A 22,337-nucleotide genomic window follows, 5' to 3' on the forward strand; every position below is an offset into this window, starting at 1 on the left:
CTCTCTAAGATAAAACGTTAGTAGGCCTAGGTTAGGCTATAGGGCATATCCCTCTCGCAGCCAAAATAAAATAAATAAAAGGATGTCTTCAACAGAGGATGAGGTTGGCAGTTGTTGGGCCTTGGGAAGGGACGTGTTCTCATGCTCCTGGCTAATGGGGCTAGTTTTTTCTGAAGCTAGCTGTTTCTTGGAGGCTTTTTCCGTGGCTATTGCTCGAGTCCGGCTAAAAATGTCACATGTAATGTTGCTTTTTGTGGCCGCCATGGCTATTTTGACTATAGCTAATGGGGTTTAACTTGAAGTGGAGGTAAGATTAAGAATTGGAAATGAAGTCCCGTGATCTCCCTTACAGTATGATTTTGAACACTCAAAACAACTGGGAAGCGTCCATGGCAGGCATTGTTGTCACCTTAGCTAGCTACATAACCTCTGAGTGATAAAAAAGCATGAGCACCACCACCAATCAACCTACACTTCTGCGCACACACCCATTGTTACTATGACAACTAGCGTAGCCATGATAGCAAATGACTGCTGTCTGAACACACACAAATTCAATTTGGTCACTTGTAACTTGCTGTTTGGGCAGTCAGAATTCCAAAACAGATTTGAAAAAGAAAACTGATTTGAGCATTAAGGTCTGCGGTGTGAACAAGGCTTAATTGCACTGAAGCAAAGAGGGCCTGATTTAAATCACTAGCTAATATGCTGTAGTCAGGGGTTGTCACGTTCTTCCCTAGACTCGGCATATCTCCCCTCTGTCCAATAAACTTGGGTTTATTCCAGCTCACATCCAATTAACAGTCCAGATTAATTGGCTCAGGCCTGAGGTGAGCTGTAGGAGGAGTAAAAGCAGCCCTCTAAGGGTGGAGGAGATAGGCTCACTACATACACTCACTCACTCACTCACTCACTCACTCACTCACTCACTCACTCACTCACTCACTCACTCACTCACTCACTCACTCACTCACTCACTCACTCACTCACTCACTCACTCACTCACTCACTCACTCACACGTTGCTCTATCAGTCCGAATTACGGGGGAGCCAGGGAGAGGTAAAATCTGCTGAATGAGACATGACTTCCTCTAAACTCAACAAAAGTCTAACTTTGGGGGATGGTCTCTAAATATTGATAATTTGACCGGGACACGCACCGACAGCAAGATGCATCAACCTCGCCGAAGAAAACATTTGAGCAAGCGAAACAGCGCCCCTTTGTCTCAGTATGTGTAGCCCATGTATCTGATACTGTCTGGCCAAAAAGAGTATGACAATTCACCGCTCTCTCCAGTGAGATAGATTGAGCCACTTGCAAATTGAAGGAAAATTATGAAACATTCTTCCATACTTTTTTTGTCGTTCACATTTTTGGGGAAGTGTGGCTTCCCGTGGCATCCATGAATACACACCACTGTAGTGACAATAACCAAATGTCATTATACTTATGGTGTTTGTAACAGATATCTCTTAACATTTATCAAATGGCACGTGCACAGTGCACTGTTTGGATGCTGGAATTATGGACGAGCGTGCACAGCCGCAGGTAGCCTACTTTTTGAAGTGATTTGCTTCACAATCAGATGAAAACATAATGAATGGTTGTGTTCGTGCCACATTAAAATGTAATACATGTTTACTGTTAAATTAGGTCTTTATTATTAGGCCCATACAAAATATTAGGCCCCATAGGCTCCCCCGAATGTCACGGTATAATTCGCACTCTGTGTGGATTTCTAATATACTGAACAAAAATATAAATGCAACATGCAACAATTTCAAAGATTTTACTGAGTTACAGTTCATATGAGGAAATCAGTCAATTTAAATTAATTCACTAGATTCTAATCTATGGATTTCACATGACTGGGAATACAGATATGCATCTGTTGGTCACAGATACCTTAAAACAAAGGGGTCACAATGGGCCTCAAGATCTCGTCACGGTATTTTTGTGCATTCAAATTGCCATAGATAAAATGCAATTGTATTCGTTGTCCGTAGCTTATGCCTGCCAATACCATAACCCCACTCAGTTCACAACGTTGACATCAGCAAACTGTTCGCCCACAAAACGCCATACACATGGTCTGTGGTTGGGAGACCGGTTATATGTACTGCCAAATTCTCTAAAACTACATTGAAGGTGGCTTAGGGTAGAGAAATGAACATTATATTCTCTGGCAACAGCTCTGGTGGACATTCCTACAGTCAGCATGCCAATTGCACACTCCCTCAACATTTGAGACATCTGTGGCATTGTGTTGTGTGACAAAACTGTACATTTTAGAGCACAAGGTGCACCTGTGTAATGATCCTGCTGTTTAATCAGCTTCTTGTTATGCCACACCTGTCAGATGGATGAATTATCTTGGTAAAGGAGAAATGCTCACTGACAGGGATGTAAACAACATTTGAGAGAAATAAGATTTTTGTGCGTATGGAAAGGAACCTTTCTGGGATCTTTAATTTCAGCTCATGAAACATGGGACCAATACTTTACATGTTGCGTTTATATTTTTGTTCAGTATAGAACAGACCTGAGGGTGGTCAGTGGTGGAGTATTTCATTAGCTTGCTAGCTACCAGTTAATTGGATTTGAAGAGAGGCGTTGGAGTAAAGGGTGTAGTGCAATTTATTTTAGGTGAGAGAGCATAATAAAAACAGAATTACTTAATCATTTCTGAATCAAAATTTGTAGCCTATTGAATATCATTGTAGAATTGGTCTATGCATAAAATGCGTCCTCCAATTGCAATGTCTGCCTATGCCCACACGTATTGTCACAAGAACATTTACATATTTAATTCCCTCAAACACCAAGTTAAACTGCATGCCAATCATTTGATCTCAATCAGTTTCATGGGAATATGCATTTAGATGTTGAATTACTGTTTTGTGAGCGAATTTAAGCATACAGCGTTATCAAACTATTATCCTTTCTCGTAGGCCTATTTTGTTTCAATCAAAGCATGCAGTGCGTTCGGAGAGTATTCAGACTTTTTGTTATGTTATGGCCTGATTCTAAAATGGATTAAGTACCATTTTTTTTCTCACCAACCTACACACAATACCCCAAATGACAAAGTGAAAACTGGCTTTTAGTATTTTTTTGCAAATGTATAAAAAAAAACAGAAATACCTTATTTACATAAGTATTTAAACCGTTTGCTATGAGACACGAAATTGAGCTCAGGTGCGTCCTGTTTCCATTGATCATCCTTAATGTTTCTACAACTTGATTGGAGTCCACTTGTGGTAAATTCAATTGATAGGACATGATTTAGAAGGCACACACCTGTCTATATAAGGTCCCACATTTGACAGTGCATGCCAGAGCAAAAACCATGCTATGAGGTCGAAGGAATTGTCGAGGCACAGATCTGGGGAAGGGTACCAAAAAATGTCTGCAGCATTGAAGGTCCCCAAGAAAAGTGGCCTCCATCATTCTTAAATGGAAGAAGTTTGGAACCGCGAAGACCCTTCCTAGAGCTGGCCGCCCGGCCAAACTGAGCAATCGGAGGAGAAGGGCCTTGGTCAGGGAGGTGACCAAAAACCCAATGGTCACTCTAACAGAGGTCCAGTGTTCCTCTGTGGAGATGGAAGAACCTTCCAGGAGTACAACCATCTCTGCAACACTTCACCAATCAGGCCTTTATGGTAGAGTGGCCAGACAGAAACCAAGATTGAACTCTTTGGCCTGAATGCCAAACGTCATGTCTGGAGGAAACCTGGCACCATCCCTACAGTGAACCATGGTGGTGGTTCATGCTGTGGGGATGTTTATCAACGGCAGGGACTGGAGGACTAGTCAGGATCGAAAAGATGAACGGAGAAAAGTACAGAGCGCTCAGGAACTCAGACTGGGGCAAAGGTTCACCTTCAAACAGGACAATGACCAGAAGCACACAGCCAAGACAACGCAGGAGTGGCTTCGGGACAAGTCTCTGAATGTCCTTGAGTGGCCCAGCCAGAGCCCGGACTTGAACACGATCTCTGAAGAGACCTGAAAATAGCTGTGCAGCAAAACTCCCCATCCAACCTGACAGAGCTTGAGAGGATCTGCAGAGAAGAATAGGAGAAACTCCCCAAATACATGTGTGCCAAGCTTGTAGCGTCATACCCAAAAAGACTCGAGGCTGTAATCGCTGCCGAAGGTGCTTCAACAAAGTACTGAATAAAGGGTCTAAATACTTATGTAAATGTAATATTTACGTTTTTTGCGTTGTCATTATGGGGTATTGTTTGTAGATATCCTGCCTAGGGGCGCTCGTTGTTGAGTTTTGGCCTCATGAGTAGTTATTTTGTACTATTCAGTTTCAGATAAAAAATGACTGAGGAGGTGTTTTTGGTGTTGTAGGCCTGCTATGCTACAGTATATGCTACTATGTTCGGTACTGTTATGTAAAATAATAATGAATCGTGTGATCTTGTAAACGAGCACCATTGTGAGAAGTGATAATCTTCTATTTGTAATAACGATACAAATAAGTGATGAGTAGGACTATTAGATGTAGGTCAAATCTTCATGAAGGTTATTGAGTGATTTGAGCCCCTTTCGATTCGTGGTGCAGAAAGGACAGGCAGTGAATTTGGATCCTAAATCACATGGGTATGATGGTATGGTTCATATGGTGAATCAGTATTTTTGCACATGGACAGTTTGGCGAGTTCAAGTGCGTACGACATGTTTTAGCAACCCCTGGTAGAGTTTTCTGTCTGTAACTGTTCTTGTTACATCGGATTTGGCCAACTCGTTTGGCCCAGAGAGAGAGAGAGAAGACAAGGAAGAAATCACCATTTACCTACCTATAGGCTGCTATAGTCTACACATTTATTTAGTTTGCCATTCTATCGTTTTCATGGAATTTTAGTGGTAATTAAATAGAATTTATTTAGAATTGATCGGAATCTATTTTCCAGAAATATTTGTACCAGCTTCGTGTATTCTTTAATAGGAAAAAGTGAGGGAGTGCCACTCCCCCCCCGCGCTACGACAGCCCTACATCTCTGGTTGTAGTGCTTGACTTGTTCAGGACTCGTTTTGGGTTTGTGCTGAAACGACAATCTACAACTGTGTTCTGAGGTAAATTGTTCTCCGTACTGTGCTGCTCTCCTGGTAGAGCGGCAGTTACCAGGCTATAGGCTGAACCTGCTGAGGAGGTCAGAACTATGATAAGATGTCTACCTGTGTGGCTGAAAGAGACATATGGCTGCATCTCAAATTACACTCTATTCCCTATGTAGTGCACTTCTATTGACCAGTGCCCATATAGCTGTTCACTACATAGGGAATCAGTTGCCATTTGGGACACTGCCATAAAGTACAGTATAACACACTGCACTTAGATGGAAAACAAACATACACACACACACAGAGCCATACATTGTTGTTTGTGTTGGCAGATTCTGGTCGAGGGCACAGTCGGTGACGACTTCAATGGAGACATCGCCATTGATGACCTGTCCTTCCTGGACTGTGTGGTCTATAATGGTAATTAGTATACATACTTCAGCAAGACTCCTAGATATTCAACATCTATTATTATTATTATTATTATTATTTAGACCACTTCCCCTGCCATAAAACATTTTTGGGACAGCTGAGGCAAGCACACCATTTTTCTTCAGGAAGTTTTACATTTGTAGTTGTACCTTACCACCAGCATATAAAACTGTGTCCCACTCTAGATTGAGTTACAGTTTGTTGGATGTGTTGTGTGTTATTCATTTGTTTGTTTCAGGGGACTTGCCCTCCGCGAGCCCCACCACCCCCTTCCCCCCGACGGAAGCCCCTACAGTCCAGCCCCACATCTGCCCAGAGGGGAAGTTTGTGTGTGGGGCGCACGGAGAGTGTGTGGACCAGAGCAGGGTGTGTGACTTTAGACATGACTGCTCCGATGGGTTGGATGAACAGCACTGTGGTGGGTAGTGACCTTGTTCCCTCAGATCTGGGGCCGTGTGTATATAGGATAAGGTCTTGCCTCCCCATTTAAACTTTTTCAACTGTGTGTCTCAAAGGCAAATCTGCTTGATACATATGGCCCCTGGGCTGTGATTTGACCAGAACTGGATTATTGGAATCTTTCCCTTCTCTCTCTTCCTCTCCCACCCTCTTTCTGTCCTTGCTGTGCACTCTCTTCATCCACAGAGACCACTAGAATTGTCTTGAATCAGAAATGGAATTGTTTAGAATTTTCAAAGACCATAGGTATTGTCTAATGGTGTTTGTTTGTTTGTTTGTTTCTTTCTGTGTGTCCCCCAGTGAAGGAGGTATGTGATTTTGAGGGGGGCGTTGCATGTGGCTGGGAGAGGGTCTGTCCTGCTCCCTCTGTCCTGCTCCATTCATTCCGCTGGCTCCCCGACCAGGGAAACACCGTACACCTCGGACAGCAGTACCACCGGCCAGTCATCGACCACACACTGTGAGCCACAAACACATGCACAGACACAGGCACCCATGTACACATACAGTACAGGCACACATACGTGCACACACACTAGCAACGTGCATGCCCACCTGAGGATCACTCCTTTTCAGCCATCTGAAAATCCACTTGTCACTTAAATATCACTGGATTGATGGCTTACATTTTACTGTAGTGACTCTTGCTTAGTTTTTTCCTACTAACGTAGCGAACGCGCAAAGTTTGTATTGACCTGTCAAACACACTACGTTAATGGCTGAAGTGGGCTCCATGGAATTCATTGGCTTGTGATGCATCTATAAGAATGTTGATGCTTCGTCTGGGATTTAACGCACCGGCTCGGCAATTACATCACAAGAAAGATAACTTTATTTTAGTTGGTGTTGATTTTTTGTGCAATTAAAAACAATATATATATATTATTTAACGTTTATTTAACTAGGCAATAAGAACAAATTCTCATTTACAATGACGGCCTAGGAACAGTGGGTTAACTGCCTTGTTCAGGGGCAGAACAACAGATCCTTACCTTGTCAGCTCGGGGATTCAATCCACCAACCTTTCGGTTACTGGCCCAACGCTCTAACCACTAGGCTACCTGCCGCCCCAATTGAAAAAACAAATGATTTAATACAGTTGAAAGGTTTACAAATGAAATGCGCTGAAACGAAATCAACTTCTGAAAATGAACACTCGGATTATAGTGATATTATGTCTAATCTTGCAGACAATGTAACGTATGTATAGATGGGTGTAATCTAGAGCCAAGCATTTCAATTTTTAAATGCGTGGGTATCCTTCTCTTGACACACTTGTTGAATTATGCAAGAGAATGTGACAACAGTAATTAATGAGGCAGTCTAGACCGCGCAGGTGAGTGCAGGTAGGCCTAGACACAGCAAGTGAGTGCAGGTAGGCCTTATCACAGCAGGTGAGTGCAGGTAGGCCTAGACACAGCAAGTGANCACAGCAGGTGAGTGCAGGTAGGCCTAGACACAGCAAGTGAGTGCAGGTAGCCCTAGACACAGCAGGTGAGTGCAGGTAGGCCTAGACACAGCAAGTGAGTGCAGGTAGCCCTAGACACAGCAGGTGAGTGCAGGTAGGCCTAGACACAGCAGGTGTGTTGTGGTTGCAGCACTGTTCTACCAATTTATATGAATTTATTAATGTGGGAAATACACCCAGTGTATATATGCAAATGAGTCACATACTTTTCTTTAGGAAATGTAAAGAAATATATATATTTTACAATAACAATTTCGATTACCATTTCTACACACACACACACCGGGGTCAAAAACTCCATCACAGCCCTCTGAGACATCCTCTGAAACTGAGTAATGATGTTTCAGATGGTTACCTGTCTGGGCTATGATTGCCTATCTGAGGGGTTGACAGTGAGAGCAGAAATCAACTCCTCCACTCTATTTCTGTCATTTCCTTTCCTCTTGTAGCCAGTGGGCCAGAGTGCAGGTGCAATCATCCCTCTTCCCTCCCCTCCTCCCTCTTTCCCTCACTCCTGCTGCAGTCCTTTACTCTTCAGTAACAGACGATCATTAAGCTCCAGCAGCCATGGAAGTGAGAGGGGGAACTCTGTCTTCTCCAAACCCAAGGGGAGCCTCTCCTCTCTTGGGTAGGAAGGGTGGAGAGGCATGGTATCCAGGGAGCTGTGAGCTTATGGAGATGGATGAAAGCTGTCAAGCGAATCGCAGCCCTCTACTCTATTCTCCCATGGTTGTAAAGGATGACTGTGATTGACAATCTGTAGGGGCCTGGGTCTAGTACAGGGAGAGATAGATGAGTTTCAGTGACCTGCCTCTGCCTCTGTGGGCGGACACTCTATGTGTGGGGTGGGAGACGGTGGAGGACTTGTCGGACGTGGAGAGCGTATTCTTGAGCTGAGCGGGAAAAGACGAGGATGCCGTCGAGGTAGACAAACACAAACCGGTTCAAAATGTCGCGGAGAACGTCATTTAACCAGGGCCTGGAACACAGCAGGAGCGTTGGTCAGACCGAATGGCATCAACAGGTATACGTAGTGTCCGCTAGTCGTGTTGAAGGCTGTCTTCCACTCCAGGGGCAGAGTCCGGAAGGTACAGAACGGCAGGCAGGGTCAGAGCAGGCAGAGGTCAGTAATAGAGAGCAGTGTCAAAAGGTACAGAACGGCAGGCAGGCTCAGGGTCAGGAAGGGCAGAATGGTCAAAACCGGAAGAACTAGAAAACAGGGACTAAAGAGACACGGAATTACACGCTGGTCTGCTTGACAAGACAAGACGAACTGGCAACAGACAAACAGGAAACACAGGTATAAATACACAGGGGATAATGGGGAAAATGGGGGAAATCTGGAGGGGGGTAGAGACAAGCACAAGACAGGTGAAACAGATCAGGGTGTGACAACTACAGTGTATTTGTTCTTACCCAACCCTATTTCCCATAAACTAATACTTTCTGCATTTTTTTATTAATTATCATATATATTGTATTGCACTTTAAGGTAATTGTCTTTCATGGTCATCTCTATTTATTGTCTCTTTTTGTTGTATGTGTCTGAACCACGGCTATAGCCTTAAATAGAATTGCCCCATGGTGACAAATAAAGTTGTTTGAATTCAATTGAATTGTGTTAATAATGTGAACCTCTAACCTCCCCTCTTCTTGTCTCTACACTAGTGGCAGTCCAGAGGGTTGGTACATGTATGCAGACAGCTCCAACGGTGGTTACGGCCACATCACCGACCTGCAGACCCCTGTCATCTCCTCCACCGGACCCCAGTGCACCTTGGGATTCTGGTATCACATGAGCGGCTTCACTGTGGGAACCCTGCAGGTGAATGAATCCCATAGAGTCTCTCAGATGTATCATCAAGAAAAGAGAAAATAAGAAGCGTTGCGTTGTTTCTGTGAAAAAATATATAAATGGTATTCATAGGAGACAAGGGTCTAAATAGACTGAGAATACATTTTAGCTTATGTAAAAAAACAACAATGGTGAAACTAAAAGCCTGCAACAAAAAACATGGCACTTATTTTGTCATCTAAATTAAAAAGCCTTTATTGTTTTTTTATGGCAGGCTTTAAGTTAATTTTTTTTTTACATAAGCTTAAACATATTTTGTTCTGTCTCTCAAAAGTACTTTGCACCACAATATACCATATGGTGAATAAAATACAGCTAATGGCCATGACAAAGTAAAAAAAAAAAAAAATGTTTTATCACAAAGCTGTGGTACAATTGTGATATTTTCTTACTGTATTTCACAGGTGTTATTGAAGTATGGAAATGTCACCCATGAAGTGTGGTCCCAGACTGGTAACCAAGGCAACAAATGGAGACGTGGAGAAGTGTTTCTCGGAATCGACCATGACTTCCAGGTCTGTCAATCATCTTGTCTTGGAGAGAACCATGTCCATAAATCCATCTGTCACAGGTCTTGTGGAGTGATTCATGCTTATTCACGCTAAATGACAAAAATATAAAACGGTTTTGTTTTGTGGACTCTTTTTTTGGGGGGGGGTTCATTTGCAATTCATGCTTGACTGTTACACTCAGAGGATTTCGACTCACACAGCCACAGATTGATTGTTTGACTCTGTAAAGAGAATTAATCACATTTATTTTATAAAGCCCTTTTTTACATCAGCAGTTGCCACAAAGTGCTTTACAGATACCTGGCCTAAACCCCAAAGAGCAAGCAAAGCAAGTGCAAAAGCACAGTGGCCAGGAAAATCTCCCTAGACGGAAGTTATCTAGGAAGAAACTGCATGCTATCACTGCATGCTATCCAATGGCTGAGTACACCCAACCAGAAACAAGACAAAGACCTGACATCAACAGTGAAATAGCAATTTTAGCAACAAATCCCCTGACCTTTGTACTGATGTCCATTAACCTTTGTCAACTGGGCCCAGTCAGATCAGCCATTCAGATAGAGCAATCAGTGTGTCCTTTAGCACTGAAGCGGTGTGTTCAAGAGCAGCTTTCTTACCATCAGAGCTTCAGTGCCCTTTCGCTCTCCCACAAAGCACTTAATCAGCCCGGGTCCTCTCTCTCATGTGAAATACAGGTAACTGCCAAAATAAAGGAAACACCAACTTAAAGTGTCTTAAAGGCGTTGTGCCACCACGAGCCACCAAAGCAGCTTCAATACGCCTTGGAATAGATTCTACAAGTGTCTGGAACTCGATTGGAGGGATGCGACACCATTAGTCCATGAGTAATTCTATAATTTGGTGTTTTGTTGATGGTGGTGAAAAACACTGTCTTAGGTGTCTCTCTAGAATCTCCCATAAGTGTTCATACACACACCCTTTAAACCGCCTATGCTCCTTTGAGACCACTCTTTCAACATCGCTGAGATCTCTTCTTCTAGCCACGGTAGCCAAAATAATAGGCAACTGTGCATTTTATACATGACACTAAGCATGATGGGATGTTAATTGCTTAATTAACTCAGAAAACCTCACCTGTGTGGAAACACCTGCTTTCAATATACTTTGTGTCGCTCATTTACTCAAGTGTTTCCTTTATTTTGGCAGTTACGTGTACATGACTCAGCAATTTGAAGGATGAGCTGCTTGTGTAGTATACAGCTGGTGATTTTGGGCTAGATCCTAAGTGGAACCTTATTCCCTTTATAGTGCCCTTCTTTTGACCAGGTACCATTTGGGATGCCCTGGTATGTTGGGTTTATATGTGTTTATGTAATGTTTAGCCTTGCTTACCAGGATTATAGTGAAGATGGCTGAGAACGAGACTAATGACATGTTATTGTGAATTTGCTAGTTTATATACGGTACTAGACCGTTTTGTTGATTTATAAGTATTTGGGTATTACTTCAAGCATTGAACGACTTGGACAGATGGCTGACTTCCATCCTGACTGTCATTTAGGTGATCTTCCAGGCCAAGCGGGGGATCAGCTACATGGGAGATGTGGTGGTGGATGACGTGACCTTCCAGAACTGCACCCCTCCCCTCAGCCCAGAGCAGCCGTGTGGGCCTGAGGAGTACACCTGCTCCAATGGATACTGCATCCCAGAGGACAACCTGTGTGACTTCCTCAACCACTGTGGAGATGGCTCCGACGAGGACCCCTATATCTGCAGTGAGTGAGAGACCCTTCGCCTGCCCGTTTGATAATAATTAATTAAAAAACAGTGTTACTTACAGCAGCTTTTGTTGAATTTTGTGTGATTATTTTTAATTTCACCTTTTATTTAACCAGGTAGGCCAGTTGAGAACAAGTTCTCATTTACAACTGTGACCTGGCCAAGATAATGTAAAGCAGTGCGACAAAAATAACATCACAGAGTTACACATGAACAAACGTACAGTCAATATCACAATAGAAAAATCTACAGTTGAAGTCGTTTTTCAACCACTCCACAAATGTATTGTTAACAAACTATAATTTTGATAAGTCAGTTAGGACATCTACTTTGTGCATGACACAAGTCCTTTTTCAAACAATTGTTTACAGACAGATTATTTCACTTATAATTCACTGTATCACAATTCCAGTGGGTCAGAAGTTTACATACACTAAGTTGACTGTGACTTTAAACAGCTTGGAAAATGATGACATGGCTTTAGAAGCTTCTGATAGCATAATTGACATCATTTGAGTCAATTGGAGGTGTACCTGTGGATGTATTTCAATGCCTACCTTCAAACTCAGTGCCTCTTTGCTTGACATCATGGGAAAATCAAAAGAAATCAGCCAAGACCTAAGAAAAGAAATTGTAGACCTCCACAAGTCTGGTTCATCATTGGGAGCAATTTCTAAATGCCTGAAGGTACCACGTTCATCTGTACAAACAATAGTACGCAAGTATAAACACCATGGGACCACACAGCCGTCATACTGCTCAGGAAGGAGACGCGTTCTGTCTCCTAGAGATGAACGTACTTTGGTGCGAAAAGTGCAAATCAATCCCAGAACAACAGCAAAGGACCTTGTGAATATACCTGTCTCTTATACACATCTAGATGTGTATAAGAGACAGCTAAGTTGACTGTGACTTTAAACAGCTTGGAAAATGATGACATGGCTTTAGAAGCTTCTGATAGCATAATCTGTCTCTTATACACATCTAGATGTGTATAAGAGACAGGTATTGGAGTGGCCATCACAAAGCCCTGACCTCAACCCTATAGAATATTTGTGGGCATAACTGAAAAAGTGTGAGCGAGCAAGGAGGCCTACAAACCTGTCTCAGTTACACCAGCTCTGTCAGGAGGAATGGGCCAAAATTCACCCAACTTATTGTGGGAAGCTTGTGGAAGACCTGTCTCTTATACACATCTAGATGTGTATAAGAGACAGAAGTTAAACAATTTAAAGGCAATGCTACCAAATACTAATTGAGTATATGTAAACTTCTGACCCACTGGGAATGTAATGAATGAAATAAAAGCTGAAATATATCATTCACTCTACTATTATTCTGACATTTCACATTCTTAAACTAAAGTGGTGATCCTAACTGACCTAAGACAGGGAATCTTTACTAGGATTAAATGTCAGGAATTGTGAAAAACTGAGTTTATGGTGGATGTAAACTTCCGACTTCAACTGTATGTACGGTGTGTGCAAATGTAGAAGAGTAGGGAGGTAAGGCAATAAATAGGCCATTACTGTGGTGGCAATGGTGTTTTTAATTAAGTGTACAATCTAATGTAACATTCAACCTTAAAATGAGTAACACATCCATGGCCACATTTTGAGCATTATGTAAATATGAATGTCTTGTTATGTAATCCTATTATCTTCTCAATTGCTGTCATTATCTGTGCAGAATCTCGAATGACAATCACTTGCACCATGTAGCCTACTTTTCTAATGTATTCTCAACTGCAATCCAAGTCATTCGGTTCTGCTATTAGATGAAGCACAGTGATAACACATTCATCTGTTGTATAAGTGAACAAAATAGCTGACATTGTGTTCCCATTTGAACTTTGCTGTGCTTTTAAATAATTGAAAGCACAGTGATAAACATTTCGGTGACAACTAAACCAAAAAATCTGACATTGTTTTTCCATTGGAATTTGGTTGTGCTATTAGATTAGTCTCCCTAGGCAGACAGTTGCCTCCCACGATGTATCCAATGCTACGGTATACACTGCTCTTGCCTAGCGTCGGGTTTGCGAGACTACTTTTACATAGTTAAAAGTATAGTGATAAATTGTAATAACTTTAGGCTGATTTTTGAGTGGGTGAATATACAGTGAGCTCCAAAAGTATTTGGACAGTGCTTTTTTGTTGTTGTTTGGCCTCTGTACTCCAGCGCTTTGGGTTTGAAATGATACAATGACTACGAGGTTAAAGTGCAGACTGTCAGCTTTCATTTGAGCGGTAGAGGTACGTGAGTAAAATCTCTTGAGGAAGCGAAGCCAGTAAAAATGCCATATTACAACCTTTGTTGTGATAATTGCGGCGTTTGCTCTATAACCCTGTCACGTTTCTGACCTTATTTCCTTTGTTTAGTCTTTATTTAGTTGGTCAGGACGTGAGCTAGGTGGGTATTATCTATGTTGTCTGTTTCTATGTGGGGTTTCTTGTTTGGCCTTATATGGTTCTCAATCAGAGGCAGGTGTTAGTCATTGTCTCTGATTGGGAACCATATTTAGGTAGCCTGTTTTTGTAGTGTGTTTTGTGGGTGATTGTTCCTGTTCGTGTGTTCATCTGGTCTGTGTTCACTAGTTCGGGACTGTAGTGTCTTCGGTTCTTTCTGTCAGTTTGTTGTTTTTTGTTCATTGTTTAAGTAGCCTATTAAAATATGGATTATCATCACGCTGCAGTTTGGTCCTCCTCTCTTTCACCCGAAGACAGCCGTTACAAACACATTCGTTCGTATGCCACCGTGATGTACAATAAGGCCGTTACAACAACAAGACAACAGTCACACAGTGGCGGAATAAATTCAACTATACATACGTTTGTTTCATCACAAAACCGGAGAGCAACATCTGTCAGTTGAAGTCCCCGAACCAAATATTGCATGTTACAAATAGTTATATAATCTGCAGCATGGTCAAGTAATTTAATGTTTTTGACAGTTTAATTAACAACTACTGATTTACAACCACAGAGTTACCGCACGTCAGCACAAAGACGACAGGGGAACTGCCTCAGCTATTCCAGCACCGTTTCAACTTAAACATTTAAACATCATCAAATTAGAGCGGCAGCGTAGCCTAGTGGTTAGAGCATTGGACCGAAAGGTAACCGAAAGGTTGCAAGTTCAACATTTTTTTTAACAAGGCTATATATGCTTATACACTGAAATCAAACTTAAAGATACCTTAAACTATTTAGTCCAATTAATGTTACTTAAAATCATGTGGCTGTCCTTGGTATCATCCCTTTTGGTTGTAATCTCATTGATCAACGTCTCAACCAAATATTACTCAATTATCCACATCGAAATGACGTGGTGTGCCAAGTGTGGAAGTTATTTATGTCATGGTGAGTATACTAATGACTAATTAAGCTCTCTTCCTCTCTGTCTCTCTCTCTCACTCTCTTACAGAGGGCTTCAGTGGACACTGCAACTTTGAGTTTGACCTCTGCTCCTGGCGCCAGTGCCGGCAGGACAATTTCGATTGGCTTATCAAAGCGGGCAGCACACCGACCACTGGCACAGGTCCATCTACTGACCACACCCTGCGGGACCCGTCTGGCCACTACCTCTATGTGGAGAGCTCTTTCCCCCAGGCAACCGGAGACGCCGCTAGAATCTCAGGACCCCTCCTCAGCCGCAGGAGCAAGCAGTGCAAGGTCAGGCAAAGGTCAGGGCAGAGACTGTAGATAACAGTTCGGGATCCATGTGGGTGTTACTCGGTCGAGATAAAAGTGTCATCTGATCAATACATGGACACAAGGGTTGGTTCTGGTCGGTCCCTGGATGGGAGACCAGATGCTGCTGGAAGTGGTTTTGGAGGGCCAGTAGGAGGCACTCTTTCCTATGGTCCCCCCCAAAAAATATCCCAATGCCCCAGGGCGGTGATGGGGGACATTGTCCTGTGTAGGGTGCCGTCTTTCGGATTCAACGTTAAACGGGTGTCCTGACTCTCTATGGTCACTAAAGATCCTAAGTCACTTATCGTAAGAATAGGGGTGTTAACCCCAGGGTACTGGCTAAATTCCCACTCTGGCCATCATGCCATCATGGCCACCTAATTATCCCCAACTTCCAATTGGCTCATTCATCCCCCCTCCTCGCCCCTATAACTATTCCCCAGGTCATTGCCGTAAATGCGAATGAGTTCTCAGTCAATTTACCTGGTAAAATAAGGGATAAATAAACATAGGGTTCATAGGTGAGGGTTATACGGTGTGTAATGATTTGGTTAATTTGTTTTAAAGTCAAATTCAGTGTGATGGTGTAATCCACCATACAAACCTACAGACAGATTAAGGGAGGAGGTTTAGGTAGATTATGAAGTAGAATTGGGGGATTATGTATAAAGGACTGGGTCAGTCAGTATCTCCTCCCTCTGTGTGTGACGAGATCAGCCAGTGCAGTGGGTGAGTCCAGGGGCCATCTCTCTTCTCTCTCTGACTGAGCTCACGTCAGTCAGTCTGTCTGAGGCCGGCCTTCTTATTGAGTGCCTCGTTTGTAGGGAACTGTGTTCATCTCGGGCTGGACCTGCCAACCAATCACACACGCAGCTGACAGGCGCCAATTAAACAGAGCGAGGGGAGGAGGGGAAGAGAGGGAGGAGAGAAGAAGCGGTAGTTTAGTCTTCTCACTGCCTCCTGCCCTCCCTCTGCATCGAGTTGCATTTGGTAGAAAACCCCTGTGGAACTCCTTAGCACTGCGTTTGAGTGGCTGACGTTGTGGGCTAGCCGTAATGAACAGGGGAAATAGAAGGAAATGAATGGAGCTACGGAGATGACCTTTTGTGTATAGATAGACCTCTTGCTTTGCTTTCATGGTCTACGGGGAGGTGAAAGGAATGATCATAATAAGAGTGTTGCAGTGAAAGGTCAATGGTAATGCAGAAAGCATGAGTCTCAGGTGCTTGTTACTTTGGTCAGATTTACTGAATCAAATCAAACTGTATTTGTCACATGCGCCGAATACAACAAGTGTAGACCTTACCGTGAAATGCTTACTTACAAACCCTTAACCAACAGTGCAGTTCAAGAAAAGTTCAAATATTTCCCAAATGAACTACAGTAAAAAAATATATAAAAAGTAACACAATAGCATAACAATACCGAGGCTATATACAGGGGGTACCGGTACCGAGTCAGTGTGCGGGGGTGCAGGTTAGTTGAGGTCATTTGTACATGTAGGTAGGGGTGAAGTGACTATGCATAGATAATAAACAGTGAGAAGCAGCAGTGTACAAAACAAATGGAGGGGGGGGGGTCAATGTTAATTGTTTAGCAGTCTTATGGCTTGGGGTTAGAAGCTGTTAAGGAGCCTTTTGGTCCTTTACAAGTCAGGGGTATTTAAACTTCACTTTAATGAGTAGAGGAAAGTCTGTCATTGCTTAAATAGCATGGTATTTCTCCGACTGTCTGTGCTTATCCAGCAAAAAATTTGATGGTACAGATGGAGGTATTTTAAGATTTTAGTCAGTTAAGAACAAATTCTTATTTTCAATGACGGCCTAGGAACAGTGGGTTAACTGCCTTGTTCAGGGGCAGAACGACAGATTTGTACCTTGTCAGCTCGGGGATTCGATCTAACAACCTTTCGGTTACTAGTCCAACGCTCTAACCACTAGGCTACGAGTTAGTTTAACCAATTAAACTTGGCCACACTTGCATGACTTCACTATGTTTGTCACTTTCCTGTGTGTGTCCCTTCCCTTCTCCAGATCCGCTTCTACCTGCACATGTCTGGAGACGGCTTAGGAACGCTGAACGTGTTCCAGGTCACCAGCTCCTCAGGTCACCAGCTCCTCCTCAACCTGACTGGAGACCAGGGAAACTACTGGCAGAGGAGGGACATCCAGCTGACCTCTCAGGAAGACTTCCGGGTCACCTTCGAGGGCAAGGTGATGACATTTTTTTATTGAATTCTTGTGACTTATGTTCATCTTGTGCATATCTGATATAGCATTTGTATCTGTGAATGTTGCTGTTACTGTGCCATGAAAAAGTATTTGCCCGCTTTCTGATTTACTCTATTTTTTGCATATTTTATATACTGAATGTTATCAGATCTTCAACCAAAACCTAATATTAGATCAAGGGAACCTGAGTTTACAAAGAATAAAACATTATTTATTCTTTATTTATTTAATTAGCAAAGTTAAGCAACACCCAATTCCCCTATGTGAAAAAGTAATTGCCCATTTACACTCAATAACTGGTTGTGCCACCTTCAGCTGTAATGACTGCAACCAAATGATTCCTGTAGTTGTTGATCAGTCTCTCACATCGCTGTGGAGACATTCTGGCCCACTCTTGCATGCAGAACTGCTTTAACTCAGCGACATTTCTGGGTTTTCAAGCATGAGCTGCTCGTTTCAAGTCCTGCCACAACATCATAATTGGGATTAGGTCTGGACTTTGACTAGGCCATTCCAAAACTCCAAATGTGTTGCTTTTCAACCATTTTCATGTAGACTTGATTGTGTTTTGGATCATTGTCTTGCTGCATGACTCAGCTGCGCTTCAGCTCAAAGACGGATTGCCTGACATTCTCATGTAGAATTCTCTGATACAGAGCAGAGAATTCATGGTTCCTTCTATTAAGGCAAGTTGTCTAGGTCCTGAGGCAAAAAAGCATCCCCAAACCATCACACTATCAAATCAAATGTTATTGGTCACATACACATATTTAGCAGATGAGTACGCACCCTTGTGGGGCCCCTGTGTTGAGGATCAGTGAAGTGGAGGTGTTTTTTCCAACCTTCACCACCTGGTGGCGGCCTGTCAGGGAGTCCAGGACCCAGTTGCACAGGGCGGGGTTCAGACCCAGGGCTCCAAGCTTGATGATGCGCTTGGAGGGTTCTACTAAGGCTGAGCAATCGTCAATGAACAGCATTCTTACATAGGTATTCCTCTTATCCAGATGGGATAGGGCAGTGTGCAGTGCAATGGCGATTGCATCGTCTGTGGATCTATTGGGGATATAAGCAAATTGAAGTGGGTCTAGTGTGTCAGGTAAAGTAGAGGTGATATGATCCTTAACTAGCCTCTCAAAGCAATTCATGATGACAGAAGTGAGTGCTACAGGGCGATAGTCATTTAGTTCAGTTACCTTGGCTTTCTTGGGTACAGGAACAATGGTGGACATCTTGAAGCAAGTTAGGACAGCAGACTGGGGACCTGCTTGACCATTGGTATGAGGTTCTTGCTGTGGAATGCAGTGTTTGGTTTTCGCCAGGCATAATGGGACCCATTAGAAAGGTGGCAAGCACTTTTTCACGGCACTGTATATGTTTACTATCTTTATCTTATCCGTCTTGCCACAACTAAAGTTCCCTGTGGAACAATTATGCTATTTTATTATATCCTAAGGTGGGCCGCAACGCCAAGGGGGACATCTGTCTGGATGACATCACCTTCTCACCAGGCTGCCTACTCTCGTCTACGTCAGAAGCACTGGAGACTCCACCCCCATCAGGTATGATGTCATGATGTCACTCCGGGTGCATCTCAATAGTCTTAAGTGGCCTCCTCGTCTTCTTGTTTCCTCTCCTTCATAATAGTCTGAAAACCTACCCACTGGGAATTGACTTTGGCCTGTTCAGTTTTTTCGCATTAGCGTAGATGAAGGATAGAAGGAGAAGAAAGAACTAAGTACTACATTATTTAGGGAATAGGGTTTAATTTGAGACGGTTAGTCATGGTTTTGCGGGCATAAATGACTGAGTGAACCAAGCGGTATCAGTCAGTGAATAAAGAACGGCTTGGTCTCCATTCAGATGATTGTACGTTTCCTCTGCATTCTTCCTGTTCTTTACGAGCCAACCCTTGAGAGACGAGAGAAAGGGACAACAACGTGAACTGATTTAGCCCCATTGTCACAGTGGTGCATAGCAGCTATAATTGCCCTTTCTAATGTATAGCTTTACTGTTGTATTGGGTGTCAGAGTGGAAGAGAGAAGAGGAGAGGGAGAGAAGAGGGGGGTTTTGAGGGGATGGGGAAGGCTTTGTGTGTGGCCTCTTTAAGGGACCCCTAGTGATCTGCTGGGCTGGACTATAGGGGCCTTATACACAATAGTCCTGTTGTGTGCTTCTATATCTCTTTCTTTCTTCCTTTCTCTCTCTCTCTCTCTCTCTCTCTCTCTGACTTACTCACAGCCACAGAATGTGTTTGAGAATGCAACCTAGCCTGCTGTGAGTCTGCCAACAGGCAGGGGCATTAATGAGTCATCACATGACTTTAATGGAGTCTCAGCTCAATGGTAGTCAGCGGGAGTCAGCGGGAGTTAGCGGGAGTCGGCGGGAGTCAGTGTGAATATGAGGATGTTGGTAATGATATGTTGATATCCAGCTTGCTCTTTCTTTTGACAATTGCTGTGCGTGCATTTGCGTTTGCTGAAATGTTACACTTGTTTTTCGGGATTATCCTTATGTCAGTCGGAGTTTGTGGCTCACAGACATTTGTGCGTTATGACATCCCCCACCAAGAAAACAAAATGATTTGTGTCTCCCAAATGGAACTATGTGCAAACCCGTAATTTAAGAAACCCCTGCAATGGAGAGAGAGACCTATGCCAAAATGGCTTTGACGGATGTAGTTGAGAAAATGGCTGTCTTTTCTCTTACATGAAATATGATTTTGGCCAGACCAATGGCAGTACACTTTAGTCCTCTCACTGGACTTTTTATGTTAAACACACTTGTATATTATATTCTGTGGTCATTGATAGCAATGGGGAAGGAATACGGGCTGTTAATACGGTGTAATATAGTCCGAATAACACAATGTAGTCAAATGTCTAATAAAACAAAATGAGATACAAGCAACTGAGAGGAGGGGAAGATCTAAGGGAGAGGTACACCAACCATCTGTATGTGCATCGGAAGACGAGGCCACTCGTCCTTCTACTATCATTACCCCAACATTATTATTCCATTTGGAACGAGTAAATCCCAAGGACGGCAGCCCCACAATCTCCTAGATCAATTACAAAATAAATCCGATCACCAGGCAAGCAAGGTCGACCTGGCTTTCTCTCTTCTTCCTTTTTCTAATCCATTTTCTATGATGAATGAAATGCGGCTGAACTTGTTTTCGCTCTTCCTCCTCTCCCCCCTCTTCCTCAGAAAGAGCGTGATAGCATCAGAAAACATTTGAGCAATTGTCTCAGATAAATCAAGCTCAAATGTAGAATCCATGCCTTTTATGAGATGCTACTCTATGGCTGTCTCCCAAATGGTACTCTATTCCCTATGTATTGTACTATTTTTGACCAGGGCCCTATGGACCCTATGTTGCCATTTAATATGTAGCTTATGATGTATAATGGTATGTAACGACCGTGGACTAATCACATCAAAAGCGGTGGAGAATGGGCCTGTTGTTGAGGAGGACAAGGAGATGAAAGACAGTCTATTTAGATGAGAGGGAATGAGTCAAAGTGATGGAAAGCCACGTGGGACAAATGTAATCAGACAGCAGTGTGACGGCACCTGATACAAGAAGAGATTCATGACTGTAACAGGTCATTACCGTAAGATTGTTGAGAGTCTGGATGTGGTTGCTCTGTGATGGTTATGGATCATGTTGTCAGTAACACACAACCCACCAGACAATAAAGACAGAATCCACAGATTCTTGTACTCCTCAATCCACCAGGGAACAATATCCTACCCAGGGTGAGTATATGGGGTCGAAGGGCAGTGGGTCATTACAGTACCTGTGTACCAGTGGAGGCTGCTGAGGGGAGGACAGCTCATAATAATGGCTAGAATGGAGTGCATGGAATGGCATCAACTAAATTAGATCCACTTTTAATGTACAGGCTTCTGAGCCATCATATCCCATAATGATCATCATATGAAAGTCATTAATCCTCGGTATAATCTGCACTAACATTCAGTCTTTCATGCAGAGGGTGGGAGAGGTGGCAGTAGAGGTGAATGGGGGAATAAATAAATAGAGTTTGGCTTGCTGTTATGGTAGAACATATCAGACCTGGGTTCAAAAACTATTTTAAATCTTTCAAATGCTTTGAGTGTTTGCTCTATCCTGCTTGGAGTGCTAAGGGGGCAGGGTTTGCAGTTTTGGGACCTTTCTGTTTGGTCCATTAAGCCCGGCTAGCTCAATCAAGCACATATACATTATTTTAAATTATTTATTACCCTTTGAACCCTGGTCTGGATCATACAAGTACAAAATCAGCTATTTACAAAGGCAGAAACAACTTTCAACATTTTAAATGACTTGAATGTATGGAAATGATTGTCATGGTAGACCAAACTCTTTCTTCGTTACTTTTGAGAGCCAAAATGGTTTCCTGTTTTTCCATATCCATGGATGGCCCCAAATTGCACCCTATTCCCTTTGTGATGCCCTAATTTTGACAGTAGGGCTCTGGTCAAAAGTAGTACACTATGTAGGGAATAGGGTGCACATCATGCCACTGTGGTGGGACCATATTCCTTCTGGTCCTGTGCACCTGAAGAAGTGGAAGAAAATATTAGAGGGGATTTATCCCCCTTTCTTTGCTTGAATTACTGGGACCACCCCTCTTCATCACGCATCATCACGCCTCTCTAATACTCCCAAACACCAAGTCTGACCGCACTGGAATGCCTGGCTCCTATACAGCCACAATTGCAGTCCCACATCCCCTCTTCTCAGCCGTCTACTCCCCCTCCTTCTGATACAAAGCCTTACTGCTCCCCTCCTTTGTCCTCCTAAGCCACTGACTGAAAGAGAGGCTAATGTATCATTCAGATCGTCTGCTTGCTTGGCTTACTT

At 43.0% G+C, this 22,337-nt stretch overlaps 1 protein-coding gene across 1 annotated transcript in view; it reads left to right on the plus strand.

The window, feature by feature from the left end:
• Positions 1-22,337, plus strand: part of malrd1 (MAM and LDL receptor class A domain containing 1) — a 118,782-nt gene that overhangs the window by 39,006 nt on the left and 57,439 nt on the right. Inside the window, exons 11-19 of the mRNA XM_070435448.1 lie at positions 5,410-5,497; positions 5,748-5,927; positions 6,269-6,428; positions 9,105-9,261; positions 9,696-9,806; positions 11,326-11,539; positions 14,970-15,217; positions 17,272-17,451; positions 18,923-19,028. Coding sequence (XP_070291549.1) covers positions 5,410-5,497; positions 5,748-5,927; positions 6,269-6,428; positions 9,105-9,261; positions 9,696-9,806; positions 11,326-11,539; positions 14,970-15,217; positions 17,272-17,451; positions 18,923-19,028 — 1,444 coding nt within the window. The remainder of the gene's footprint in view (positions 1-5,409; positions 5,498-5,747; positions 5,928-6,268; positions 6,429-9,104; positions 9,262-9,695; positions 9,807-11,325; positions 11,540-14,969; positions 15,218-17,271; positions 17,452-18,922; positions 19,029-22,337) is intronic.

Source organism: Salvelinus sp. IW2-2015, linkage group LG27 (assembly GCF_002910315.2).
Source record: "Salvelinus sp. IW2-2015 linkage group LG27, ASM291031v2, whole genome shotgun sequence".
NCBI lineage: Eukaryota > Metazoa > Chordata > Actinopteri > Salmoniformes > Salmonidae > Salvelinus > Salvelinus sp. IW2-2015.